The sequence below is a fragment of the Vombatus ursinus genome, unplaced genomic scaffold (assembly GCF_900497805.2).
Source record: "Vombatus ursinus unplaced genomic scaffold, bare-nosed wombat genome assembly UNPS02015255.1, whole genome shotgun sequence".
NCBI classification, from domain to species: Eukaryota; Metazoa; Chordata; class Mammalia; order Diprotodontia; family Vombatidae; genus Vombatus; species Vombatus ursinus.
Genome location: NW_020955033.1, coordinates 32,142,063 through 32,169,247, shown reverse-complemented (window position 1 = coordinate 32,169,247; position 27,185 = coordinate 32,142,063). Strand labels below are relative to the sequence as shown.

Below are 27,185 nucleotides of genomic sequence, written 5' to 3'. Positions count from 1 at the left end.
GTTAAAATAACATGTATGAATGTGTGTGTGGGTGAATGTTCTGTCCTGTGTCTGACTCTACATTTCTTTGTTTACTCAGACTAAGTCCGCCAGTGAAAAGATCTTGGATGGCTCAGATATCTTCACTTTAATAGACTCTGCAACAAAACCCACAGAGTTCATAGGAGGGGTTACTACTTCTTCACAAAAATGGGTTCAGGTGGCCATTTGCTTTCCTTTTTGGCTTTTCTGACTGTCCACATTGATGTTTCTTGCTTTGTGTCCTTCCTGCAGTGTGTGTATCTATGTACATTCAGACTATGGCTTTGTGCACACCTGTGTGTGAGTGTGTGTGTGTACATATATATATATACATACACACACACACACACATATAATATGAATATATACTTATATGATTTTGCACATATGTGTCTATACATTTGTCTATATACATATATGTGTATGGGTATATAGACATATGTGGCTTATACATACATGTGTGTGTACATGCGTGCATGTGTACCTGTGTATGCAAGTTACTTTGCCCTAAAAAACACTTTCAGAATGTCTTAGGTTATTTTACTAGCATGTGTTTATCATGCCTATCATTATATTATTATTATGTCTATAGTATGCCTTTCATTCGTCTCTAATAAAGTAAAAAAAAGTTCATAAAGCTTTCATACTGTGAATCTCTGTAGTATGTATTTTTATTTTGTTTTACTTGGCTTAGCACCTGTCCCTAGTCTGTTGATATCAACATGGATATTCTGTAATATTTTTATTTTAATGCGTGTGGTTTTTTTAATATTGCATTTTGTTCTTCTGTTGCACATATTCTGAAGTAATAGCCTAGATTTCTGTTGAGGGCTAAAACAGATGTTGGAAGAGGGAAGGAAAAGGGATGGAGTTGGGGAAGATTGATTTTTTTTTAATACCTGTTTCCAATGTTTAGCCTTTAACATAAACATTGGACAACTGGGTAAGCACCTTCTGTTTTCTCTTTTTGTTTCTGAAGAGGCGTCCTGACATCCTAATCTTTTTCCCTGCAGAGAACAGAAACCAAGTCGGAGCCCAGTGAAATAGAGAAGGAATCATGCGAACTTCACCAGCAGCTTAGTGCAGAGAAGGTTGTTGAGCAGACGGTGGTGGTGGAGGAGAGACATGTGATGAATGTGCATGCAAGTGGGGATGGTTCTAACCTGGCTGGAACTCATTTGGATGCTGCAGCTCAAGCAGCATCTGCTGTGGCTTCTAATATTACCGGGAAGGCGGGTTCTGCTCTGACTGAGGGGGCTAAAGAGGAGAAGAGGGAGGAGGCGGAGGCTGATAAAGCTGTAATCAAACAGGAAGAGATTGCCACTGCTTCTCATGAGCGAGAGGAGGAGCAGACTGCAAGATCCCTCATTTCGGAATCATTGGAATCTAAACCTCATTTGGAGGTAACTAGTGGTCCTTTCTGTGCTAAAGGCAAACTAATCAATTCTGTCCTGGAATTGTTACCTCAAGAGAGTTCAAATGAGCACATGGAGTTCAGTTTGGTTCTCTCTCTTTTCAAAGTGCAGTTTGTTTCTCCTCGTATTTCCTTCCTGCATGGCAGTTACAGGGCTTGTTGCTGGTTTCCATCTTTGGCAACACTTAATGTGGTGATGTGGAAAGAACCCTGGACTCAGTCGGGAGACCTGGGTTCTGCTCCTGCCCCAGTCACTTAGCCGGCTCTGTAACTGTGGAACAATCATTTAACCACTCTGAGATGTTTCCACATCTGTAAAATGGAGCTGGTGATAATTGCCCTGCCTATCTCAAAACAACAAAATGGTTGTGAGGAAGCCTTTTGTAAAGTGCTGTGGAAAAGGCAGGTTTTACTAGTCATCACCTAGAGAGTTCCAGGAGATATGGCATCTCACTCTTGTAATCCTTAAATTGGCAATGGGGGATAGAAGGTTTGATCCATCAAAAAAAATTTAGGTGATTTGATAGGTTTTACTTTTCTTTTTTATACATTTATTTGAAAGAATCCAGAAATCCAAGTTCCCATATGGTGAATACCAAAAATTGCGGTCAAAAATTATTCCTTCAACTTTGTCCTCCTAGAGAAGAACTCCTTTTGGGATTAATGAACTGGCTGTTGATTTCTTATCCTACTTCCAAAGGAAAAATTAATAGATAACAGGATTGTGTTATTAGTCTGTACAGTAGGAGTTTAGGATGGGGAAGAGAGGAAAAATCACTAGAAGTTTTTCCCCAAAATTCCTTCACCTGGAACATTTTAACAAATGTAAAGAATGCCTTAGAATTCCGAGAGATTCTATTGTCCTATATGTGTGTGGGCCTCATGTTTTCCTTGCTCCCCATGTAATGCAGCATACATATATTCCACACTAATATAGTGCTTATATCATTAAAAAAACACACACAGAAAAAAAAAAGAAATGTGTCTCTAAACTGTAATAATCACTCTCCCTGTTTCCCATTGACACAGTCAGCATCTGTGAAGACAGAAACCATTAGTTTTGACAGTGTCTCCCCAGGGGGAATAAAACTGGAAATTTCAACTAAGGAAGTGCCAGTAGTTCATACAGAGACGAAAACCATAACATATGAATCATCACAGGTAAGACATATGGTAGAGGCCAAGACATTCTTACTTTTCTCTAATTTAGTCTTACTGTGTTTTAGCCTGAATTTAATATGAACTGTTTTTTATGAATTTGATTTTCAGTTAATGACAGTTGGAAAGCCCAAACCTCATTCTGTTATCTTATCAATAGATATTGGTAATTTAAACAAAAAACTCGTATTAAATGTAATTATTGCAGATCATAGAGCACATGGCTATAACAACTGGATTTGCCTGTCCATTTGTAACTCACATAGGCTTTTGAACATGACACAGCATGATATAGATTCTCGCAAACAGGATACAAGAATAGCAGCATTGAGCACTGGACTTAGAGTCATAGTATTTAAAAAAAGAGAGAGACAGACTATAAAAATTATCTAGTACAACCACGTTGTTTTACAGATGATGAAATTGGCATGGAAAGGAAACCCCACTCTCACAGACAGGAAAGTAGTCATCTAGACTCTTGCTTGAAGACCTCCAAGGAAGGGAAACCCACTCCTTCTTGAGGGTAGCCCATTCCACTTTTGGCTGTCTCTAATTGTTAGGAATTTTTTTCTGAAATCAACCCTAAACTGATCTCTTCACAACTTTCAACCATTGCTACTGGCTCTAGCCTTTGAGGCCAGATAGAGCAATTCCTCTTCCTCTTTCTATTTGAAATGCTTGAAGGTAGCTATTATGTACTCCCTGAGTTTTCTCTTCTAGAGACTAAAAATGCCCACTTCCTTCCATTGACCCTCATGTGACATGAACTCAGTTCTGTTCAACATCATACTTCCTCCCTTTGGAAAATCTCTAGCTTATCAATTTCAAATGACTTATCCAAGGTCACACAGTTCATGCATAGCACAGCCAGAATTTGAGCCCAGGTCTTCTTCCTGTGGAGCCAGTGTGTTTTCTATTACATCAGAGAATTGGAGTTCAAATCACAGATGTGCCATTTGCCCATCAGTATGACCTGAGTCAAGTTAGTTTCATCATCTGTAAAACTGGGGTGTTGGACTAGATCAGAGGCTTTTAGTCTTGGGTCTGTGAACTTTCTTTAAAACATTTGATAATATGATTGATTTCCTTTGTAATCTTGTATATTGTATCTGTTTAAAAACATTATTCAGTGAAGAGCTTTATAGGGTTAATTATCCTATGAAGTGGTCTGTAGGCTTTGCCAGACTGCTGAAGGGGTCTGTTACACAAAAGAGGGTAAAAACCTTAGTACTCTTTGATGTTGGGATAGGGTGCCCTTTCCTCAATATATTTTGAGAGTGAAAAATAAACCTCTGTTGTGTTAAGAAGATGAAGGAAAAAATAAAAATTTTCTTCTCCTCAGCTCTCTAAACCTCTGGTTGTTTGTGAATATAGACAGGAGTGTTTATTTCAGTAGTGCAGATAAAATTGTTAAAAATATTTTTGTAACTTAGGGTGTGTTTTTTCTCCCTTCCCCTTTGTGGGGTAGGTGGATTCCAGTGCTGATACTGAGCCAGGTGTATTGATGAGTGCACAAACAATCACATCAGAAACAACAAGTACTACAACCACCACACACATCACCAAAGTAAGTGAAAAACAAATTTTATTCCCCCTACCCCCAAAAAGACCAAAACAAGCAAACAAAACAACACAACTTTTTTGAATTTAAGTCTAAAGTTCAGTGAATTTTTTAAAAAATCCCTCCAATGTGTAAAGCCCTCCCCCAGGAGAGCACTGGGCATTTTTATACTATTGTATTGATAACAAGATGTATCACCACTTGAGTATTCATCGAGTGTCTCTTCTATGCTAGGAGACATAAAGCAGACGCTGTCCTTATGGAATTTAGCACTTTGTTCCATTCCTTATATGTTACAGATGTTCATTAAGTATTTGCTACTCTTAAAGTCTTTGTACATCTTAGCCTCAGTTCTAACCCTAACATTTTAAAATCTTTTCATTAATACTCTTTCGTTTTTTAAAGAGCAAACTATGTTAAACTGTTCTCTCCACATTTTCAGGTTTTGTTTTCTTCCTGCGAAAAATGAGCATTCTTTTTATGACTACATTTATAAAGTGTGCCTTTGTTCCTTTTAGACTGTGAAAGGAGGCATTTCAGAGACAAGAATTGAAAAGCGAATAGTCATCACAGGAGATGCAGACATTGACCATGACCAGGTAGCGTGCATATGCTAGACGATACCTGGGCAGAGGACCAGAAAGAAACTTGATAGCCATAATAGTTATAATACTATTTCTTCTGGCATGTTCTCTGAAAAAAAAAAGTATATTGGATAAACTTTTCAAAGAATGATGGCATAATTCATATCTAAGTCATTCTTCCTCATTTGTAAATTGTGTAAAGATCTCATGAATCTTCACCTGGCTACTGATCATGCATGTTCCACCTCCTTTTTGTTTTTGCCCTTCTGTGGTTTCCCGGGGATAGGCGCTGGCTCAGGCAATTAAAGAGGCCAAAGAGCAGCACCCTGACATGTCAGTGACCAAAGTAGTGGTACATAAAGAGACAGAGATCACACCAGAAGATGGAGAGGACTGACCCCAGGTAAGAGGCATAGATGACTGTCTTAGGCTCCATCTAGGCTGGCATGTGGCACAGGGCACTTCCTTTTCATTCTTCACCTTAATGCATTTCTCTTTTCTTGTTTCTCTCACTGGCATTTCTAATGGTGGATACCAAGAATATGAAGGACTTATCATTCGGGGGTGCTGGTTTACTTTGGATCTGTGCGTTCTTTATTTACTTTTTCACAGTCTGAGGCATAGCCTTTACTGCCAGTTAAAGAATTAAGAAGAGAACAGCTTTGGCTTGGGTGATCTTGCTGGCCGTCCCATATTATCCATGCTTTGATGTGCTCTTTTCATTGCCAAAATTTGAATTGTCAAAGTCAGTTTTCTCTTATTATGCCACCTAATCAGAATAAAAACCATTTTGTTCTGAAAGGTGCAATTTGTAAGTTGTGAACTGTGGAAACAAAATGGATCCATTTCTCTGTGTGATGGCAAAATTACCCAAATGTAGACTTCCCCTCCAAACTTGTTTTGGATCTGGCCCAGGCTGTATCTCCGTTTATATCTGAAAGCCTGAGAGGTTTTTTGCAATTTAGATGTCTTCTATCTCTTGAATTTTTCAGAATTGTTTGTGTGTGTATGTATATGTTCTAGTATAGCATTGTGTCTCAGAATGAGGCAGCAATGCAGCCTTTTTGCAATGACTCTTCTTCAAAATGGCATGTCTATCTAGCTCTTCTTTGGTGAGCACCATAACTAGACTGTATCTTCTGTATGTGCACAGATTTGTCATGCATACTAACCTGCTACACAAGAGCCCTCAATGCCTTGCTTTGAATGCTGAATGCAACAGCTGAGCTGCTTGTAAAGTTTGTTTTGGATAATGGCCTCTGGACTTTGGAAAAACATCTTACAAACATAAGTGTATATTTATGTTCTCTAGCATTGGTATAAGAAACATAGTGTGATGAGTGACATCTCTTTTAAAAAATTATTTTCCTGCTTCGGAAAAAAATGAAATCTAAAGATCATTATGTTCAGACTACTAATTTATTTTGGATGATGGAAACAGGCCTTCTGGAGTGAGTACAGCCACTTCAGTGGCATTGCATTAATTCTTTAAGAGAAAGCATATCATCAGCAGTGACATGTACTGGAATGATATGGTTATTTGTTGTCAGAGGAAGCATTTAACCTGAGAGACATTTCTCTTGCAACCCCCATTGGAGTGAGTCACTCCAAAGACTTCAAATAAATAATTAACTCATCAAATCTCTTTCCTGCAGGAATAATTTAGCTTGCATATGAATCCAGTCACGCACACCATTAGGAACACCAGAGCCTATATGGAGTCCCCGTTCTAACCCGACTGACTGACTTGTATCTGTCCGTGGAAAATTTCAGTCCAGAAGAATTGATCTTGACTGTTAATAAAGACACTGGCAGAGAGATCTTCCCATAATAGAGCAATCCGATTCAGCATCAGTAAACCGATATTGCATGAAGCAACGATAAAATTGCAAAAGAGCAGCATTTTTAATTTTTACAAAATGTCTAAGTTTTCAGCTATACCTGCACGTTCATAACCAACAATATAAACAGTGATCTCATATAACACATAAACAATTCATGCCTTTCGTAGTTTATTATTAAAGTCTAAACAAAATGATAATTTGTTAGATGGCAAAACCTTTTTTGTTTACAAATTAAAGGAAAATTACCCTCAAATGCTAGAAGCTGTATAGGTACAGTGTATAATGTTTTATCACACATTAGATGTGCCAATAACACAGTTTATTCAGTAAACAACTTGAATCTTGTTCTTGTTTCATCTGGTTTTATTATTATTATTCCCCTATAAAATGATGAATCCCTAATCCTTGGAAATATTTAATGCTTACAAAATGTGCTTTGTATATCTGATTTAATACCTTATGAGGTAGTCATGATTTTAGTATTTCGACTTGATTTTCTTTCTGTTGTCTGCCTTGTTCTGCATTAAATCCAGAAAGCTTCTGTTTGCCCTTCACAGGTCCTAAATCTATAAATTGTCATTATTTTGGGGAAACTTGTACTTTCCTTATATTACAAGATTACTCTGTAATAACCATATTGTTTTTATTGATTTTTTTTTCCTTATGTTATTTGAGAAAAAAAGTGTTTCATTTCAAAACCTGGTCAACATTTATAATCTAGTTCAGAGCCAAGCCTTAAACTGTACAGAACTTCCACTGTAAACTATTGAGTGTTCAGTTATAAATATCCATTGAAGAGTTCTATTCTCCATCACACTGTCAACTGCATCACAACACATAGTGAATGTATGTTTCTGCATAGTGAAATAAAAGTGGTAAATGCATTCAAAACTGTATCGTTCTATGTCTAAGAATCTTAATATTGTGTATGTTCAATATGAGGGCAGGAATTGCATGACATCAAAGGCCTCATTCATCTACATGATATAGGTGTCTTGTCTTTCAATGGAGCACACTGTAGCACTCAGACCATTTGAGATATTGTGGTGGGGGCAGGGAGAGGAGAGTGAAAATGGAATGGAAAGCATGAAAATACTCTTGTCATTGCAAGGTTTGTTAAAGGTGCTCTGCAAAAGCATGCTCATCATTTTGTTTTGTCTCTAACTGAAGTGAAAAAAAAATCTACCATGGAATCTCACTTTCCAATGCTGAGTGAAGAAAGATATAGCAGCTCTAGAATAATTTTTTTCGGGCGGAGTATGAGGAGGCCCTCAGGAAAAGGAAGGGGTCTACTCTTTTCATTTTTCATCAGTTTCCTAACCAAACAAATGGAAGTGTGGTGTATGTTCTGCACACAATGCACTCAATGTACTTCCACAGATTGTTCAATATTGTGTGACTATAAGTGTGAGCCCTTCCTTAGTGCATCTACTCCCATGCCAGTGGCTATTTAAACTAGTGCTGACCTCATGCCTTCACTTTCTGCTTTGCCCAGCATTGAGAAATTTAAACTATCCTGCCCAAAGAGCAGGACACCTTTTGAAGAAAAGTTACATTAAGCCATATGTGTTAATTATGTGGAGGGATAAGATTTCTGTCACCCTCTTCCAGAGAACAAATACTATCAAGAGCTAATTAGCTGCCAGTCTGTGCAAATTTCAAGTCTCTTATGAATGCCATTGAGGAAATGAGTCATCATAAATGCAGATACTAGTCGGGTAAATCAGCACTGGACCTGTGGGAAACATCACATTACCTCTAAGGACTATCTACATGAAGATCTGTCCCATCTGTGCTCATAAAGATGTTGCCATTTTTAAACCTCATTGTGGCATTCTTGTCTTCATTTGTTTCTGTACTTAGTAATAGATGTATAGCTTTTATAATCAAAAAAGTCATTTAACAAAATGTCTTATTTTCTTTGGCTTATTTCCTCAAACTACTTGGTTGACAGTCTCTGAATTAGTGCATCCTTCACAAAAATTAATTAAATTGAAAAACCCCTAACACATCCAAATTCTACCTTCCATAGTGAAGTTCATTAATGCTAGACTATTTATTCAAGAGTAGTGCATGGTCTCTTGAACCTGATTTTAAAGGACCAAAATCTGTAGTTAACTATTTATGTGACTTTTGTGGTCATGTTGTTAGGCTTCAGTCAAAGTATGTATAAGGTAGGAAAGCATACTTGTGCAATATTTTCAAAATAACAATACCTTTGTGATGCTTCTTCAATGTGAAGTTAGCAAGGTTAGGGTTACCTGTTTTTGTTTTGGTTCTTCCAAAACCTTTCATACAGATCAATTCTTCATATTTGGGGAGAAAAAAATGGAAAAACATAGAAGTCATATTGTGCTAATTCTTTCCAATTTTATTTTTCCTGCCATTAATGATACTTCCTGTGAGTTTTATATCATCACAGAGAGGTTGAAAGCAATTTCGTTGTGGAATTTGGACAGTGTCTCAGGAAGAAAAACATATTTCTAGTTCTTACTACTGCAAGGCACATAGACTAATTTTTTTTTTTTTTAATACAAGTAAAAGAGTTCTTGAATCAGCCACTAACAACCTGGATTTTTTGTGTGAGATTTTTTTTGCCGCTGAGAGATGGCAAGATCAGTCAGTGATGTTGCCATTTGTCAGGGTTGGTGTAAAGAAAATTTCTCTGTTTGTGAAGAATGGGTGAGGCAGTAAGACTTAGAAGATCTTCCAGCATTCTGATGGTATGATTCATGATTCCTTTCATCCAAGCTCCATCCTTAGCTTTTTGACTACGAAGGTAGCTATGTTAACGGTAAGTCTGAAATATAAGTGCTGTAATTTAAGAAAAGGATCTTTCAGAGAGATATCGTATCTGGTAGGTGCATTGTTAAGATGTAGAGTGGCCCTGGCAGCAATAAGCATACAGCAGCATTATATCCAGTTATGTTAAAGATCCAGAACATTTGTCCTCTAATGATGACTACCTTTGAAAATGCTATTATTCATCACGTACAAGGCAAAATACTTCCCTTTTCCCCTTTAGTCATGTCTTCCTCATGACCTGTTGAGGCCTTTCTCCATATTGGACCTCTCTAGAAACCTCCCACACTGCTTTTAGTCTAACCTTTACTTACAACTGAAATCAGGCTTATGAGGTTTCTAAAAGCTTGGACACAGTGGCTTAACTGATAACTGCTGGGGTAGATGAGCATGTAAGTCAGGCTGCCAGGGTGACCATTGTCATTACCTAGTTTCGTAGATGCAGAATGCAGAGCACAGAGATAACAAATTCTGATTGTCTTTTTCAATTGCCTGACAGCAGTTTCTCTTAAGTTTTAAGAATCCCATTTTTATGGGAGTTTAATGATATTTCTTAAAAAAATACATGAAATTTGATTGGGGCAGGAGGGAAGGGGAAGGAATAGAGAAGAAACATAATAAGATACATAGGTCTTCTTCACTTAGACTCCTCTTTTAAAAATTTGCAAGCATGGTGAGAGAAATTTATTATGGACTTTAGATAGATTTATCAGGAAGCAAAAGCACCAAAGAATATCTTAGAGAATTCTTTTTTGCCACGTTTAGATTGAGGTGATCTTTCTACTCGCTTTACAACCCCTTTATTCTTTCGCACTGTCAAACTATGTGTCATGCTCTGTTCTAGCACATCCTTCTTGACAACTATTTTAAAATTAAACAGTCATTACATTAGGTAGAAGAGAGAAGCCCCATCTCTAGGTAGGTTTGACTCCCAGCTCCGTGATTCCTGTTAACTTGTGTAACTATTAACAAACTCCTTGAACACTCTATAAAATCAAGATAATAGTACTCACACAAACTATTCAGAGGAAATGCTAAAGAACACAGAAATGTGAAGTATCATTTTAGGTGTAGGTTTAGGAATAAGGATGGATCCTGTGACTTCATTTAGAGGGAAAGGAACAGGAAAAACAAAAATAAATCTTTGAAATGTTCTATAATTGAGGAAATGTTCTTGTGCCTACTATATACTACTAGCTATAGGTTGTGGTCTACCGATGTCCAGGATTTTGTCTTTTCTTCCTCAATGAGTTCCACGCCTGACTCACATTCTCTTTCTCCTTCCCATCTCCTCCTTTCATATTAGAGACTGAAACTCACATACTGATAGTTCCTCAAACACCCTAATCACCCAATTCCTCAGTTTACTGATTTCTCATGACCTTCTCCTCCACCCTTCTGTTGCACAGTGGTGGTCATATTTTTGATCTTTCCATCATCCTCCAGTGCTCTATTTCCATGTTCATGAACTCTGAAATTACCTTATCTGATCACCATCTGTTGTCTTTCCACCTCTCCCTCTGCCTTGAAACCACAAAATCTATTCTTTGTCCACATCACGACCTCCAATCCCTCCACCCCTCAACTCTTTCTCAAACCACAGCAGCTCTTCAAAATATTTTCATCCCTTCTTAAAGCCTCCCATGGACTCTTCTATCCCCCATCCTCTCAGCTAGGAGAATATTATCTCATACTTTACTGAAAAAAAAAAATTAAAAATACCAAGGCCATATTCTGAGAATCTCCCCTCCATGTCACATTACTAAAATGTTACTTCCTTCTCCTTCACTTCTGTTTCACATGAAGAAGTGCCCCTTCTTGCCAAGGATCTCTATATGCACAAGTAATCCCATTCAGTTCAGTCTTCACCAGCAATTGCCCTTTCTCATCCCCACTCTCATTCATCTTCAGTCTCTCCCTGTCTGCTAGATGCTTCCCTGATGCCTACAAACATGCCCATGTACTCCCCTGGCCTCAAAAAATCCTTCATTTGATCCATTTAGTCCTGCTAGCATCATATCTCATCTCCCTTTTCTGGCTAAACTAGAGAAGGCTGTCTACAATCAATGCCTCTACTTTTCATCTTACTCCATTCTTAACTCTGCAATATAGATTCTGACCTTAACACATAACTGAAATTAGTCTCTCCAAAGTTATCAGTGAATGATCTCTTAATTGCCAAATCCAATGGCTTTTTCTCCTCATCCTTCTTGATCTTTCTTCAGCCTTTGACAGTGTTGATACTCTCTTTTTTCTTGGTTTTCATGACACTGTGCCCTCTTGATTCTCCATTACCTATCTGACTGCTTCTCAGTCTTTTGGTGTGTCCTCTTTTGCTTGATCTTAATCGAGGGCATGCCTGCTCATGATGAGTGTCACCCAAAGGTCTGTCCTGGGCCCTCTTCTCCCTCTATGCTCTTTCATTTGGTATTTCACTTCTCATCAGCTCCCACGATTTCAACTATCATCTCAATGCAGATGATGCAGATGATTCTGATTTATTTTGTCCAGCCCTACCTCTCCTGACCATTAGTCTCACATCTCAAATTCCTTATTGGACATTTTAGACTAGAGTTCTCATAGACATACTAAACTCAACATGTTCAAAACTGACTAAATCTTCCCCTCTTCCTAATTTCCGTATTACTGTTGATACCACCATCCTCCCAGGTCCCCATGCTCACAACCTAGGTGCCATTTTTGACTTACTCTTGCCACCTCCTCCCGTAACCAATCAGTTGCAAAGTCCTGTGGTTTCTACATTTACAACATTTCTTATATACCCTTTCTCTCCTTTGGTATTTTCACCACTCTAGTGTAAGCCCTTACCTCATGTCTCGGCTATTCCAATAGCCTGCTGGTTGGTCTGCCTACACTCCAGTATGTTTTATACTCCGTTGTCAAACTGATCTTCCTAAACTACAGATCTGACCATGTCACCACCATACTCCCAACCCCTACCACTGAATCAATTCGAGTGCCTCCCTATTACTCCCAGGATCAAATATAAAATTATCTTGCTTGGCTTTTAAAGCTCTCCATAACCTGCGCCCTTCCAACCTTGTCAGTCTTCTTACCCCTTACATTTAAGCAGCCACACTCATGTCCTCTGCAAGCCAATGATGCTAACTTCCTTATTATTTCTCAAATCAGACGCTCCATCGCCTACTCCAGGCAATTTTAACTTACTGTCCTACATACCTGGAACTATCTCCCCCCTGATCCCTGCCTTCTAACTTCCTCGGTTTCCTTCAAGATTCAGCTAAAATCCCACTTTCTACAAGTAACTTTTCTTGACCCCCCCAACATATTGCCTGCGTTATGTTGATTATCTCCAATTTGTCTTGCACATGTCTTGTGTGTACATAGTTGTTTGCATGTTGACTCCACCATTAGATGATGATGAGCTCCTTGAGAGTATGGACTAGCTTTTGCTTTTCTTTGTACCACCAAGACTTAGCACAGTGCCTGGCACATAGTAGACATTTAATAAATGCATGTTGACTGACTGACTTGTTGATTATAAGATTAAGGATTATCATTAAGGATTCAGTTTTTAACTTCTTAAAAATTTCAAGCACTATTTTCCATATTTTCCCAGTGTTATTAATAGAACTGGTTCACATCCCATTGTTCACTCTGAAAGTATCCTAACCCCATAGGGGATAAGAATAAGAATAATGCCTTTTAAGTTTATGAAGCACTATCAATTCATTTATCTCATTTGATAGAAAATGGCAAATATACTGTCTTTAAGTGCTTTTTCATAATTGATATTGAGGAAATTGTTATGTTCAGCTGTACCTGTAACTTCCACTTTTACCGAATATTTTCCAGTGGGGAAAATGCAACATTCTGTTAAGTTGGAAACTATTCCAAAGTATTTGATTGCATGAATAGAAATAACAAAGAAGGAAAATACAGTTATTCTGTTACATATCAAGAAGAAAAAACTTGCCCCTGACTTTCTTTAATATTCATATCTGGGATCACAAAGGAATGATATGTTAAGACTTCCTAAAGAAGCCATTTGTAATTCTTTCAGGTTTCCTGAAAAGATTACAATCATGACCCACTAACGTCATGGCATCTCAGGAACCCACTGCCCTGCATCCACCAACTTAAATCACTGTTTTGTAAATATATGTGTATATAAGAAAAAACTCTTAAGGCTTCTATTCTAAACTACCTTAAGCTGCTTCTCCTTAAGTCTTTAACTATAAAGTGGAAATGCCTGACGATCACATTGTAGCACATCTATTTTCCATTTTCCCACAAGTACTTGTACTTTCCCCTCCCCCCAATCCTTGTTTCAAGTGCACTCTCACCTCTTGGGTTTTTGAGGTATATGCTGCTAATAATAGTGTTATTAGAGAAAATTTGTGGCAAGATTTCAAAAAGTGCTTGTTGGAAAAAAAGACTGCCTTCACCTGTAACTGAGATAAAAAGCTGTCATCACTTTTCCATGTTCAGTGGTATTAATTTACGTCTCAGCCAGTGCCTGTTGATGACTTCAGCTAATTGTTTCATAATGATCATCCCGTATAACTGGGATTAATGTGTCAAGATGCAGTGAGATTGAGAAGATCACACTGTCATGGCAAGTGGAATAAAGATAGTTTACATAACTTGGGGTTTTGTGTGATTTTATTCTCCTCGTACTGTGTTCCCTTAAAACCCTTTCCATATTCTTTCAAGACTTCAAAGTGTGGCCTTCCTATCTGATAAGAAATCTCAATGAAAAATTATCCCCCAGGTGAGCTGGCTTTGGAAATCTCAGTCATGAATTTTCTTTATGATATCGCATAGGCTTGCCATTGCTCCTGTCTCTTATTTAGTGAATCCACATCTGCCTCTTTGCTTTTGAAATCCATTCAAGCCCTAGATTTCAGGGATTTTTCACCTAATTTTTTGTCTCATGGAACCCCTTTTGGCAGTCTGGTGAAGTCTACAGACCCTTTCTCAGAATAATGTTCTTTAAATGCATAAAATCAAATACATAAGATTACAAAGGAAACCAATTATATTGAAATACAATTATCAGTTATTTTTTTGAACAAAGTTCATGGACTCCAGGTTAAGAACTTCTGCCTAGAACATAGATCCCAAATTGCTTTTAATTTGAAAATTTTGTGCTGTACATATATATTCAACTTGAAGTACTATCTTACATGCCTATTAGTGGCCTCATTGTGGTAAATTTACCTGTATCTGGGACTTGTGTTATAAAGTGACATAAGAATGAATGAGATTCAACTTGACAAGGAGGGGATATAATTGCGATTAAGTAGGATTAACTTTTTAAAAATAAAGGTCTAATGAGAGAAGAATCATTAAGACGTTGAGTTTCTGATTGCTAAAAAGCCTTGAAGAATGACTTCTTGTCAGGGTTATTTAACTGTGATACTAGTTTTGTTGCTGCTACATCCTCAGAATGGCTATAATATAAAGTGGATGCCTTTGGAATAGCTCCTTTCCTAGGCTCAAGACCAGACTTACAGGAGTACCTCAAGCTGGTAGTTCCCTTCAACTCTCCATTTCTCCAAATCTATAGCTGTAGTATTTATTTATAGTATACATATAATATGTAGTATATATATGTATATATATATAGCATATCATATATATTATACTATACTATAGTAAAGTATTTATGGTTGAATTAGATTCTCCCCAAACTTCCATCTCTCCTTAATAATAATTTAAGCAAATTTCCTAGAAGAGCATATTCACTTCACCCAGTAGATCCCCACAGAACTGCAGGGAAACTCTGGCATAATATCAAGAGGTATCAAACCCCACCACATTCTTAGCTCTTTGCAAATCTTGTGTAGAAAGTGCCACATTCAAATATTTCTTTATCAAGATCAATTTTCTTCGCATAAAGAAATAGGATATTTTTGTTGTTGAAATGAATTTTTAGACTTAATAATAGGTCTTTCAAAAGGCTATTATTAGCTTGTCTTGAGCGGAAGATATGATCTAAGATACTTGGAAAGAAATATAGGGAGCATGAGGCTTAAAACTGCAGAATTTTATTTAGAATCCTTTCTCCTCAACATTCTCAGCACTGTCAAGTTGCTATTTGAAGAGTTCGTCTTCAGCAAGTGGTAATCTCCTTCCCAAAAGCTAATGTTGGACTCAATGAATTGATCTGTGCCCTCTTGTCAGCAGCAAATTATAGAACAACCACTGAAACCAGCTTCAAACAACCACCACCAATAGTCAATCTAGGAAAGAGCATTCTTATTTTTTAAAGTATGTCAGTGTTTTAGAGAACAAACGAGTGCTTTCTGATGGGCATGGCTTGCCCTTTTGAGGGGGAAAAAGACATCCGACTTATTAAACAAGAACAATAGGTCTTTAGCTATAGACGTTCTTTATCCCTTGGTATTATCTTTTTCCACGTGGCCAGTGCTTCAAACCTGGAGACCTCAAGTTGATAAAGTGACACTTAGCCATTGGCTGGAATATAGACTGTTTACTCAGCACACTTGCTTGGTTTCCCTAGTAAAATAAAATGCCACCATACAAAAATAACATAAAATCCCACCTTCTGAAAGAAGCTTTTTTTGATCCCCTTTAGTAATAATGCATTCCCTCTGAGTTTATCTCCAATTTATCCTATGTATATGTTCTTGGTACATAGTTATTTGCATGTTGTCTTCCCCATGGGACTGGGAGCTCCTTGAGAGCAGGGACAATTTTAAAAAATCATTCTTTGTATCCCCAGTGCTTGGCACAGTGCCAAGGTGTTCAAAAGGAGTTGTTCAATAAATGGTTCTTGATTTGAATTGGGTTTAAAAGCTACTTTTTAAGTTAAAGAGAAATGATCTTGGATAGAGCGCCGACCCTGGAGTCAGGAGGACCGGAGTTCAAATCCAGACACTTGACATTTACTAGCTGTGTGACCCTGGGCAAGTCACTTAACTCCGATTGCCTCCCCCCCCCAAAAAAAGAAATGATCAATAAAATCCTTTGCTTGTAAATCTCAAGTTGGAATAAAGAGATGACTGGTTGGTTCAGGATTAATGAAGCCTATGAATCTTTTAGAATTTTTTGGTTTTGGATAATGACAGGGTTTTAAATTCTAACCACATGAATTCTTTTTGACATGCACAGGCTTAGATGTCTCTAAGCCACTAAACTGCTTCTTCCCATGCCTATCAGTGGTCTTCTTCTCACAGGACTTAAGGAAAGTGTGGCAGCCTACAATTATGACTCCAAACGATTGTAAATGACGCACCATCTAGTGTAGCTGGGGTGTAAGTACTGGAATCTAACTACACTGTCAGTGGCTGATCTCCTTCACAAGAGGACTGTATGACCTCATGAGGGGACTTACAGCGTGTTGTTTTTGTTTGTTTGTTTGTTTTGTTTGTTTTTAGGCAATTAGGGTTAAGTGACTTGCCCAGGGTCACACAGCTAGTAAGTGTCAAGTGTTTGGTCTGAGGCTGGATTTGAACTCAGGTCCTCCTGACTTCAGGCCGGTGCTCTATCCACTGGGCCACCTCGCTGCCCCATGTGTTGTTTTTTAAGTCCATGAAGGAGGGGATCTATCAAGAACATCACATGTGAAGTGATGTCCTAATTCATTCTCTCTTGTGCTGATCCTCATCAAGTTCTGTTGATCCTCCGTTTTCATTCTCATACCTAGGCATAAGGCCTTGTGATCTCCTGTGTTGATTGTGAAAGCCTCCTTTCCCTTCAATTTCTTCTCTGATCCATTGTGACCACCAATTTAAGATTTATATTCCCAAAAAATATTTTCTTGATGACTTTCTCCAATTTAAAAAAATTAAATGACCTCCTCCTTCCTACAGGATAAAGCAAGACTTCTTAGCCAGGCATTCAAGGCCTTGCCACAATACTGCCCTTTCCAATCTTATCTCCAACCATTCCTACAAAAATTTTCTGTATCATCCGTGGTAGGTTACTTACACTATCCTCTGAATGCCTTATGTATTCTTATTTCCTTGTTTTTAAATGTCCCTTCTCCATCCCAACTATGCAAACCCTACCCATCCTTCAGGGGTTAACTCAATTTTATCCACATCTATGAAGTATTCACTGACCACCCCAGTGAGCAAGATTTCTCTTTCACCCAAATTCTTGTAGCACTTAAATTGTATACTTTCATATGACCCTTGTATGGTCAAATGTTGTGATATAGAGAGATAGATAATAGACGCACAAATGTACATGTGTATATCTTAATTCCCTAGTAAGATTGTAAATTTGAGGACAGAGGTTGCTGTGTTTATTCGTATCCTTCACCAGGCCTTGCGTGTGGTGTGTATTAGAGCTGTTTAGTTGAGAGAGGAGGAGGAGGAGGAAGAGGAGGAGATCATTACTCTGGGACCCATGATTTAGGGGACCTTACAGATTATATGGCTGAACAGACCCTCTGGGAAATGGGATGAGGGTGAGGGTAAACACAAAGCAAGAGCATGTGTTCTGCCAACCAGGCCTACTTTTTAGAAAGGGCTTGAGGTTTCTATACCGTGAATAAATTCACCAAAGTGAATAAGACTGCCCCTCCCCAATTACAAATATACTTTTTAAGCTTGTCTTATGTGTTTTCCTCTAAATGATTGTCTTTGGCATTCATTTTACCTACTTTTACTTTTGAAAGAAATTCAGGCATGCCCCAAACCCCAGTTAGGGTTACCAATCTACCCACCAGTATTTGACCTGCTTGACTAATGTTTTGTCATAAGCAGGGTGCTTCTTATATATGTTTATGTTTTATATTATGGATAATCCTTTTTTTTTTAATGTTCATTTTGATAATTCTGCCCAAAATCACTGAAGGACAAATCCAGGGCACGGTATTCCGGGAGATGACCTACTAGCTAACAAATATGTAACTTCCACTTGTATGTTCCTTTCTTCAACTTTTCCCCCTCATCATGACTAAGAATGCACTTTATACTAAATGAATTGCTTGACTTGGGAGAAGTCATAAAGAGTGGATGGGGGACATACTCTTTATGATAAAATTTTAGCAGGGACAGAGAGTTAGTATATTATGGAAACCTAGTTAGCATAGACCATAAGTGTCTTTAATGGTATAAGGAAGGCATCAGATTTTTTGCTGAAAGGTAGTGCCATCAGTGGGTAGCAGTGGGTAAAAACAAAATAAAACAACAACAACAACAAAAAAAAAAAAACAAACTTGGCAAGTTCAATGAACCATTGGCTAGACAAGATTACAATGAATTTTCACATACCCCTTTCCTATCAAGCTGTAGAAATACAAGTACAATTTGATTTAGTATCCTGGAAATCACCTGAATGTAAGTGGAAAACAGAGCAATTATCATAAATATTGGCAACATTCCCCCTCCTTTTTTTCCTTTGGAATAAGGGTCTTCTTTCTGAAGGAGACTAGGTTTTACTCTTTCTCAAACTGTTAAATGAAGTTTGGGCATAAATATATAAAGGTGAAAATTTATTTTAAACATTTAATTAAAACATTTAAACATTAAAAAATTTTAAAACATTGAAAGTAAAGGAGCAGGAATCAATATTCTGGAGAATTAAGGATTGTACATTCTTTCATTATGCCAAGTTCTAAGAATGTATTTGGTAATGAGAATGGAGACTACATGTTGAGAAAATGAGAATTTAGGGAAAATGGGGTCCTAGATTACTTAATAAGCATCAGGTTTGACCTTTATGGTCTTTAAATTTAAAGAAGGATCTGCAGACTCCTGGAAGGTTTTTAGTCACACTTTAATTAGCATCGGTGATAGATGAGCTTCTAGTACAGATAATGAAGGTATTTTTAGTAACTCTTTATGCTTGATCCTGGCAGATGAATAAGCTATTCCTTGGATGTATATTAGCAGTTTAGGAGCTACATTTGGTTTTCAAGGGTATCATTTAAGTACATTTAAATGTAATTTTGAAATGTTGCCATGTTTTACCTTAAAGATAATATTCTTCCAAAAAATTTTAATTTATGCCCAAAGTGTAGCTTTCTCATATGCCTGGGTCTTCTAAAATTTCTGGGTCTTATTCCGTTTTTTGACATCTGCTTTGCTCTTTCCATCTCAGCACTGCAAAGCATTTGTTTGTTTTAACACGAGCAGATGCTACATAGGACTCAGTAATGGCTAGTTTCTGGAGGTTTGGTAGCCTATGCTCAATTACTCAGCTTCTGACAGAGTGAAGATAGGGACACAAATGGTGGCAAAACCTTTCTGTCCACTTGTAGTAAGTGAACTGGCCACCCATGCTGTTGTTGAGAAAGGTCTTTTGTAAACTGAAAAGTTCTATAGAAAAAAGAGCTATTATTACTACTAGGTATGAGCATGTGTATACACACACACACACACGTACACACATATACACATAGTAGTTGTGTATATTACATAGGAATATATATGTATTTTATAAGTATATGTAGAAAAGACACACATATGTACCATATTTACATACATACATGTGTGTACATGTGTGTATGTCTCTGACATAGGGGATAAAGAGCTGGCCCTAGAGTCTGAAAACCTGAGTTCAGGGTCTAACTATTGATACCTGCTGGCTGTGTGACCCTTGCCAAGTCACCTGACTTTTCAGTGCTCTAGGCAACCCTCTAAGACTTTAAGTTACAGAACGGATGCCAATCAGTCAGACAATAAACATTTATTTAGTACCTACTATGTGCCAGAAATACAAAGAAAGGCAGAAGACAGTCTCTGTCCTTGAGGAGCTCACAATGTAAGGGGGAAACCGATATGTACTACATACAGGATAATTAGGAGATGATCAACAGAGGCAAGGCACTAGAATTAAGAGGGATTGGGGAAATCTTCCTATAGAAGGTGAGATTTTAACTGAGATAAAAAGGGAGATTATTCCAGGACAGTAGGTGAAAATGCCTGGAATTGGAGCATCTTATTGGAGGAATCATAAGGTTACTGCATCAAAGAGTGTATGGGGGATAAAATGTAAGAAGACTGATGAAGGAAAGGACGGGGGAGAGGAGGCAGGTTACGAAGGGCATTGAAGGCCGAAGGATTTTATATCTGATCCAGGAGGTAATAGGGAGCCACTGGAGCTTATTCAGTAGGGGTGTAACATGTTTTGACCTTCATTTTGGGAAATCATTTTGGCAGTTGAGTGCTGGATGGCCTGAAGTGGAGAAAACCTCGTGGCAGGCAAACCAACCAGCAGCCTATTTCAGTAGTCCAGGCTTGACGCGATGAGGGCCTATACCACAGTGGTGGCAATAGCAGAGAAGTGGGAGTATTTGAAAAATGTTACAAAGGTGAAATTGACAGGCATTAGGGCAGCGGATTGAAAAAGGGGGGAGGGCCTGAAAGATAGTGAAGAGTCAGCAATGACGCCTAAGTTGTGACCGGGGAGGACTGAGAGAATGGTCGTACCCTCAATAGTAATAGGAAAGTTTGGAAGGGAGGAGGATTTACATTGGTAGAGCAAGCTTATTTACTAGGAATTGAGGCAGCTCATAGAGAACTGGGCCTGGAGACAATAAGACCTAAGTTCAAATCTAGCTTCACACACTTAGCAAGTGTGACCCTGGGCAAGTCACTTAACCTCTGTTTGCTTCAGTTTCCTTATCTGTAAAATGAGGATAATAATAGCACCTAACTCCCAGGGTTGTTGTGAGGATAAAATGAAATATTTGTAAAGCCCTTAGCATAGTGCCTAGCACACAGAAAGCACTAAATATGTTAGAAGAACTTCGTTTAACAATGAAATCAAAGGTCTGGTTCAAAAAAGTTAAATATTCTCTAGAATGGTTCTATTATTTGAAGCTTTTGTTTTTCTCCACATGTAAAAATGGAATGTGAATGTATGATTACTCTATGCAGTTGACTCAGTTGTCTGTAATAGGCATATGTTAATTGTGAGCAGCAGTCAGGTGGCACAGTGGATAGAGTGCTGGGTTTGGATTCAGTAACACCACTCTTCCTGAGTGGTTCCTGGCCCCTGACACTTACTAGCTATGTGACTCTGGGCAAGTCTCTTAACCCTGTTTGCCTCAGTTTCCTCATCTATAAAATGAACCCGAGAAGGAAATGGCAAACCACTCTAGTATCTCAGCCAAGAAAACCCCAAAAGGGACATGAAGAGTCAGAAACAACTGAAACAACTGAACAACAAAAATTTGTGAAAGATATTGAGTATACATGAAGATATTTGGGAAGGCATGTACTTACATCTGGCTTAATTACAGTTCTATATGTGTGATAGTGAGTTTCTCAGCACCTAATCTATGCACTTATCTACAAAGTGAGTAGATCTCAGTAATTGCCATTGGGGAGGCAACATAGTACAACTAGTACTAATCAGTCAATTAGTATTTATTAAACACCTGCTGTATACCAGGTACTGTACTAAAGACTGGTGCAGAAGAAAACATGATTTGGAGTCAGAAGAACTAGGGTCACCACTTAATTGTTTTACCTTGGACAATTCACTTGAACTCTCTAGGCCTCAGATTCCTCACATGTAAAATCATGGGGCTGTACTTAACTTATAAGGCCTAAAGACCTTTGAAGCTCTTCAGCTAGGTCTTATGAAAAATTATGACTTCTCATATGTTCTTTTTTGGGGGGAGCATTGACAGTCAAGAGATGGAAGGTGTGTGGCTTTGAGGTAGTCTAGTAGCAAGAGTGATATCTAAGAGTCAGAAGAACTGAGTTGTACCCTAATGTGGACCCTAACTCACTTATCTTAATCTTTCAATTTCCCCATCTCTAAAAAAAATTAGGATAGTAATACTTAACTTTTGAAATTAAGGTTGTTAAAGGATAAAATGAGATAACAGACTTGAAGTCGCTTTTATTTATTTATTTGTGAAGTGGTTGGGGTTAAGTGACTTGCTCAGGGTCACACAGCTATTAAGCATCAAGTGTCTGAGGCTGGATTTGAGCTCCTAACTCCAAGGCTGGAGTTCTATCCACTTTGCCACCTAGCTGCCCCTTGAAGTTGCTTTTAGAAAAGATTTAAAGGGCTCTATAGTACAGCTTACTGTTTATCCACATTTGGGGAGGGTTGTGGAATAGATGAGTTGGTGCCTCCTACCATTGAGAATTCTACAGGGGTGAGAGGAACAGCCACGATGGCAGAGCAAAGTAATTCAGAGGATGCACATGAGGCAGTAACAACAAGGAAATATTAATAAAGCAGCTACTCTCTGTCTCTATCAAAAAGTTTATGCTTCCAAACAAGGCAGGACCCAAGCCGTACGTTAAAAGGTTGCAATATTATGTGTAACTTGTTTTATTCCTTCATATTTTTCTTACATTCCTTCCCTTCTCTCCACCCATATGGCCAACACCCCAGTTCAAGCCTTTACGACTTCTCACTTGAACCATTGAAATAGTTTCCCATTAATTTTTGACCCACATGAGTCCACCCTGCACACCACTGCCAAAGTGATTTTCTAAAGCTCGGGTTTGACTATGTCATACTCAGTATTTCCAGTGAGTCCCTATCTAGGATTATATATAAACTGCTCTGGAAGTTAAAGTCCTTCACAGCCTGGTCCTAATCTTCCTTTCCAGCCTAATTACACATTATTGCCCATCACTCTACAATCCAATCAATTGTGTTCCTCATACATAGCATTCCATTTTTCATCACTGTTCCTTTGCTGGTTGTCTCTCGTACATGCAAAACACTCACTCTTCATGTCCACCGTTTAGAATTCCTAGTTTTCCTCAAGACTCAGCTCAAATGTCACCTATTATGTAGCCCTTCCTAATCCCTGCCCCCAGTTACTAATGTGCTGTCTTCCAAAATCACATTATATCTATTGTCCAATCAAAACCAAAAATGAAATGATACATTTATATGTGAACCCACTAGCCCTGGTTTACCCTCCCAACCTCTACTTGCACTGGCAGGCTGGGTCCCCAGCGAGTAATTAGCTGTTCTATGGAGTGCAGCTGAAGGGTTGGGGCTAATTTTCTAATACTATTGCTCATAAGCCCCCAATGACGTGCTTCCCCATTGAGTTCAGTTGATATTAATTAGCCAGTCTGACTTAACTGCCTTTTTAGCAAGGGGTAATTACCAGGATAGTACAGTAAGAAGAGTTGGTACAAACATTCCCCTTAGACCAGGGGCTCACTCTCCCACAAGTACATACAGAGTCCTGAGGAAAGTGGGCTCAAACTTAGAATATGTGATGTGGGGGGGGGCCCTCCTTTTACTGGAAGCCCTTTCCCCTTTGAGCACCCTCATGAAATTCTGTACAGGTATGGTGAAACTTTCATCTAGGCTTCTTTTAGAATCCTGAATGTGACTTTCCATAGTGCGCCTAGTTTATCTTTGGACATTGATGCAAACATTTCCTTTTTTCCCCCAAGATAGTATTTTTATTTATTTATTTATTTTTATTTACCAATTTATTCTTTTTATTATATAATATAATGCTATGTTTTTATTTTGTTTACATATTTATATACATTATATTTATTATTTATTTTTACATTCTTTTTAAAAATTTTAAGTTCCAAATTCTCTCTCTCCCAGCCTTTGGGAAGGCAAGAAATATAATATCACTTATACATATGAAATCATGCAAAACATTTCCATTTTAGCCATTTAGCAAAAAAAAAAAAAAGGCAAGAAAAAGAAAGTGGAAAAATGTATTTCAATTTGTACTGAGAATTAATGAGTCCTTCAGAATTGTCTTGGATCAGAGTAGCTAAGTCTTTCATAGTTGACCATCTTCACAATGTTGCTATTTTCTATGTACAGTGATCTCCTAGTTCTGCTCCTTTCACTCTGCATCAATTCATTTGGTCTTCTCAACCTGCTCATCATTTCTTACACCCCAGTAGTATTCCATCACAGTTATATAATGGCTTGTTCAGCCAATCCCCAATTGATGGGCATCCTTTCAATTTCCAATTCTTTGCCACCACAAAAGAGCTGTTAATATTTTTGGACATATATGTCCTTTTCCTTTTATCTCTTTGGAAAATAGACCTACCAGTAATTTTGCTGGGTCAAAGAATATGCACAGCTTTATAGCCTTTTGGGCATAGATCCTCATTGTTCTCCTGAATGCTTGGACCAGTTCACAACTCCACCAACAGTGATGCAGACATTTCCAACAGCTGCTGCTATTCCTGTTCTAGGGATTCTGGTTGTTTATATAAATCTTTTTAATTACACATGGTCAATATTGGTTAAGGAGGCTTGGGGGGGTGGAGAACAGAAGTTCTTCTCCTTTCCCCTCACCCCAAACAATTCCCTCTTAGGAAGTTTGCTACACTGCTCTAGGTTGTCTCACCACTTGAATGACAGGGTTCTAAAATGACTTGCTATTTTATCCTACAAAGTATGGCTGAGTCTCTTCAGCAACCCCCAATGCACTCCATATGTAGCATCATATTATTTAATCCAATGACTTTAATTCCTTTCAAATTTATTAAGGACCTTTCCCACCTGATTTAATGCCTTTAATTGATTGATTCAAGATCCATTCTAACCTATTAAAGTGGTTGCTTTAAATTGGCTTGATTGACAAATGATAGATTGATTCTATCAACCCCCGTTCATATATGGTCTGATTCTGACTCAATTTTTAGATTAAACATACAAGACATTCTTGATTAGAATGTTCATAATTGAACATTCAAATTTTCAAATAATGACCAGAATGTTCAGGTTTCCTTTTTCATAAAGTGAGGGGGTTGGTGTATACAATATAAGGTCCCTTCCAATTCTAACATTGAACTTAGGAGTTCCTGATAATTTGCATTAACACATTAAATTCTGATGAACTAAGGAATAGCAGAAAACATTTTTTTCCAACCACTGTTTCTGCAAATTTGGCTAGACTCAGTTCACTTTTATGCCTTAGAAACCTAAACACAGGAAACCTCATCTTATTCTTTAGTGATTGAAAGTTTTGATGCCTGTGGTTATTTTGAAAATGGATTCTCACTGTATGCCCTTGTAAATGTAGTTGTAGGAGTTTGGGCTGAATTATGTACACTCATTTTGGAAGTGGTTTTAAAGTTTATTTAAAATTACTCTTACATCACCTTGTGTGTTTATCAGTTTTCTCATTCACCTAAAATTGCAAGAGAACAAAAGTAACAAATCTAGTTACCTGAAGGTTCAGGTCATTTGGATTCCTTTTAATCAAAGTTTGACTATAAGTGAAATGAACAAAAACCACTGAACAACATTTATTTATTCTTCGATCACCTTAGTACAGGAAATGCTGGCCTTGTGCCCAGCACTATCTTACAGTGCACTCATATTTAAGTTGTCTCCAGGTGTTAAGAAAAATGAGTGAGTAATTTCATTCATTTTTGTCTGAGAATGAAAAGATCCTTACTAGGACATGGGTAGTAGCGACTTCCAAACTCCCTTTATTTAATAAGCTCACCAGCAAGTGAAGATAATGCCAGTTGCACAAATTGATTTCTTTCACTTAAATCTTGTTGTTTTCTTACCATTGGCCTCACTCTTCTAGTCAGTAGCCACTTCTGTTAAAAATAAAACAAAACAAAAAAACAACCATGCCCACAAAACAGCCAGAATCCCTTGGGAAAGCCTCAGTTCAACTCAGTTCAATTCAATTCTGCAAGCACTAAGAGATCATAGAGTGTGGTGTGACACCGTACAATGGGATTAGACATCGTAAGCCCTCAACAAGTTTGGTGGCAGGTCCCACTGTCTGCCACCGGATGCCCCTTAGCTAGAATCCAGAGACTTCACTCAATCAGACATCATCAGCTACAGAATTATCCACCAGATCTCTTAAGACATTGTCACTGCTTAGTCTCGCTCTCATTAGACTGAGAACCTGAGTGGAAGGAAGATGCCTGCATGGGAGCAGTTGTTTGAAATCGTAAAAATCACTGTAGGTTGCAAAAGAACTTCAAGACATATTTTTGACTCGTGATAGTTATTAATCTCAACAGTATGAAATTTGGCTCCTGGGTTCATGTGACCAAGTATGGAGATGTTGTTGAGTCCTTCTTTCTTGAGAATTGAGAAAGTAAATCATAATTCTATCCTATGATAGAGAGAAAGTATGCGTCGAAGGGGGAAGAATGCTGGACTTGGAGCCAGAGGACCTGAGTTAAAATTTTCTTTCTGCCTCTAACAAGCTGTATCACCATGGCCATATCACTTAACTTCTTTGACTATCAGTTTCTTCATCTGTACAATGAGGGAGGTGGACTAGAATTCAGTACTTCTCAAATTTTTTGGTCTTAGGACCCTTTGATATTCTTAAAAATTATTTAGGATCCCTGCCCCCCACACACAGAGCTTTTATTTACATGGGTTATAGCTATCAATATTTTCCCTATTGGAAACTAAAACATCTTAGTATTGATCTGATGGACGCGCTGAAAGGGTGACCCTGAACAACGCTAAGAAGTATAGGACAAAATGAACCTCGAAGGTCCCTTGGAGTTCCAAATCTATGATTTTATGACAATGTAAGCTGAAGTTTTGTAGGTTATTGCAAGGGATGAGTTGTCCAGGTAGCAATCCCCAAGGGGTTGTGTTCACCCCTAGTGTGGGCCTGGAGTGGGAACATGGAAAGAGTGAGGTATTTGGAAGTGAAATCATTCTGATGGTGCTTCAATCTCTGACACTATGTGAAACTCTAGGTCTTGCTGTGCTCAGAAATATCAATATTTTAGTGTCTGTGATTAATGAGCTCTTACATATGTTACGGATCTGAATGGCACAATTTTAGCTCCATTTGGGAAAGGTGAGCACTCAGGGAGAAGCCAATAAACCCAGAGTTCAAATGTGAGAGTAATGAATTATAGATGGAAATGCAC

At 38.0% G+C, this 27,185-nt stretch overlaps 1 protein-coding gene across 10 annotated transcripts in view; it reads left to right on the top strand.

Moving 5' to 3' along the window:
• The window catches only part of LOC114031785 (band 4.1-like protein 3), a 291,289-nt gene extending 283,816 nt beyond the window's left edge, over positions 1–7,473 (top strand). For 8 of the 10 annotated variants that reach the window (XM_027846899.1, XM_027846900.1, XM_027846903.1 and 5 more), the window contains 6 exons: positions 1,035–1,424; positions 2,465–2,596; positions 4,062–4,160; positions 4,673–4,753; positions 5,025–5,141; positions 6,394–7,473. In XM_027846899.1, coding sequence (XP_027702700.1) covers positions 1,035–1,424; positions 2,465–2,596; positions 4,062–4,160; positions 4,673–4,753; positions 5,025–5,135 — 813 coding nt within the window. In that variant the 3' untranslated portion in view covers positions 5,136–5,141; positions 6,394–7,473. Of the gene's footprint in view, positions 1–79; positions 203–1,034; positions 1,425–2,464; positions 2,597–4,061; positions 4,161–4,672; positions 4,754–5,024; positions 5,142–6,393 lie in introns of all 10 variants that reach the window. The other 2 variants (XM_027846907.1, XM_027846904.1) reach the window with 2 other exon arrangements.
• Positions 7,474–27,185: the final 19,712 nt, after the last annotated feature.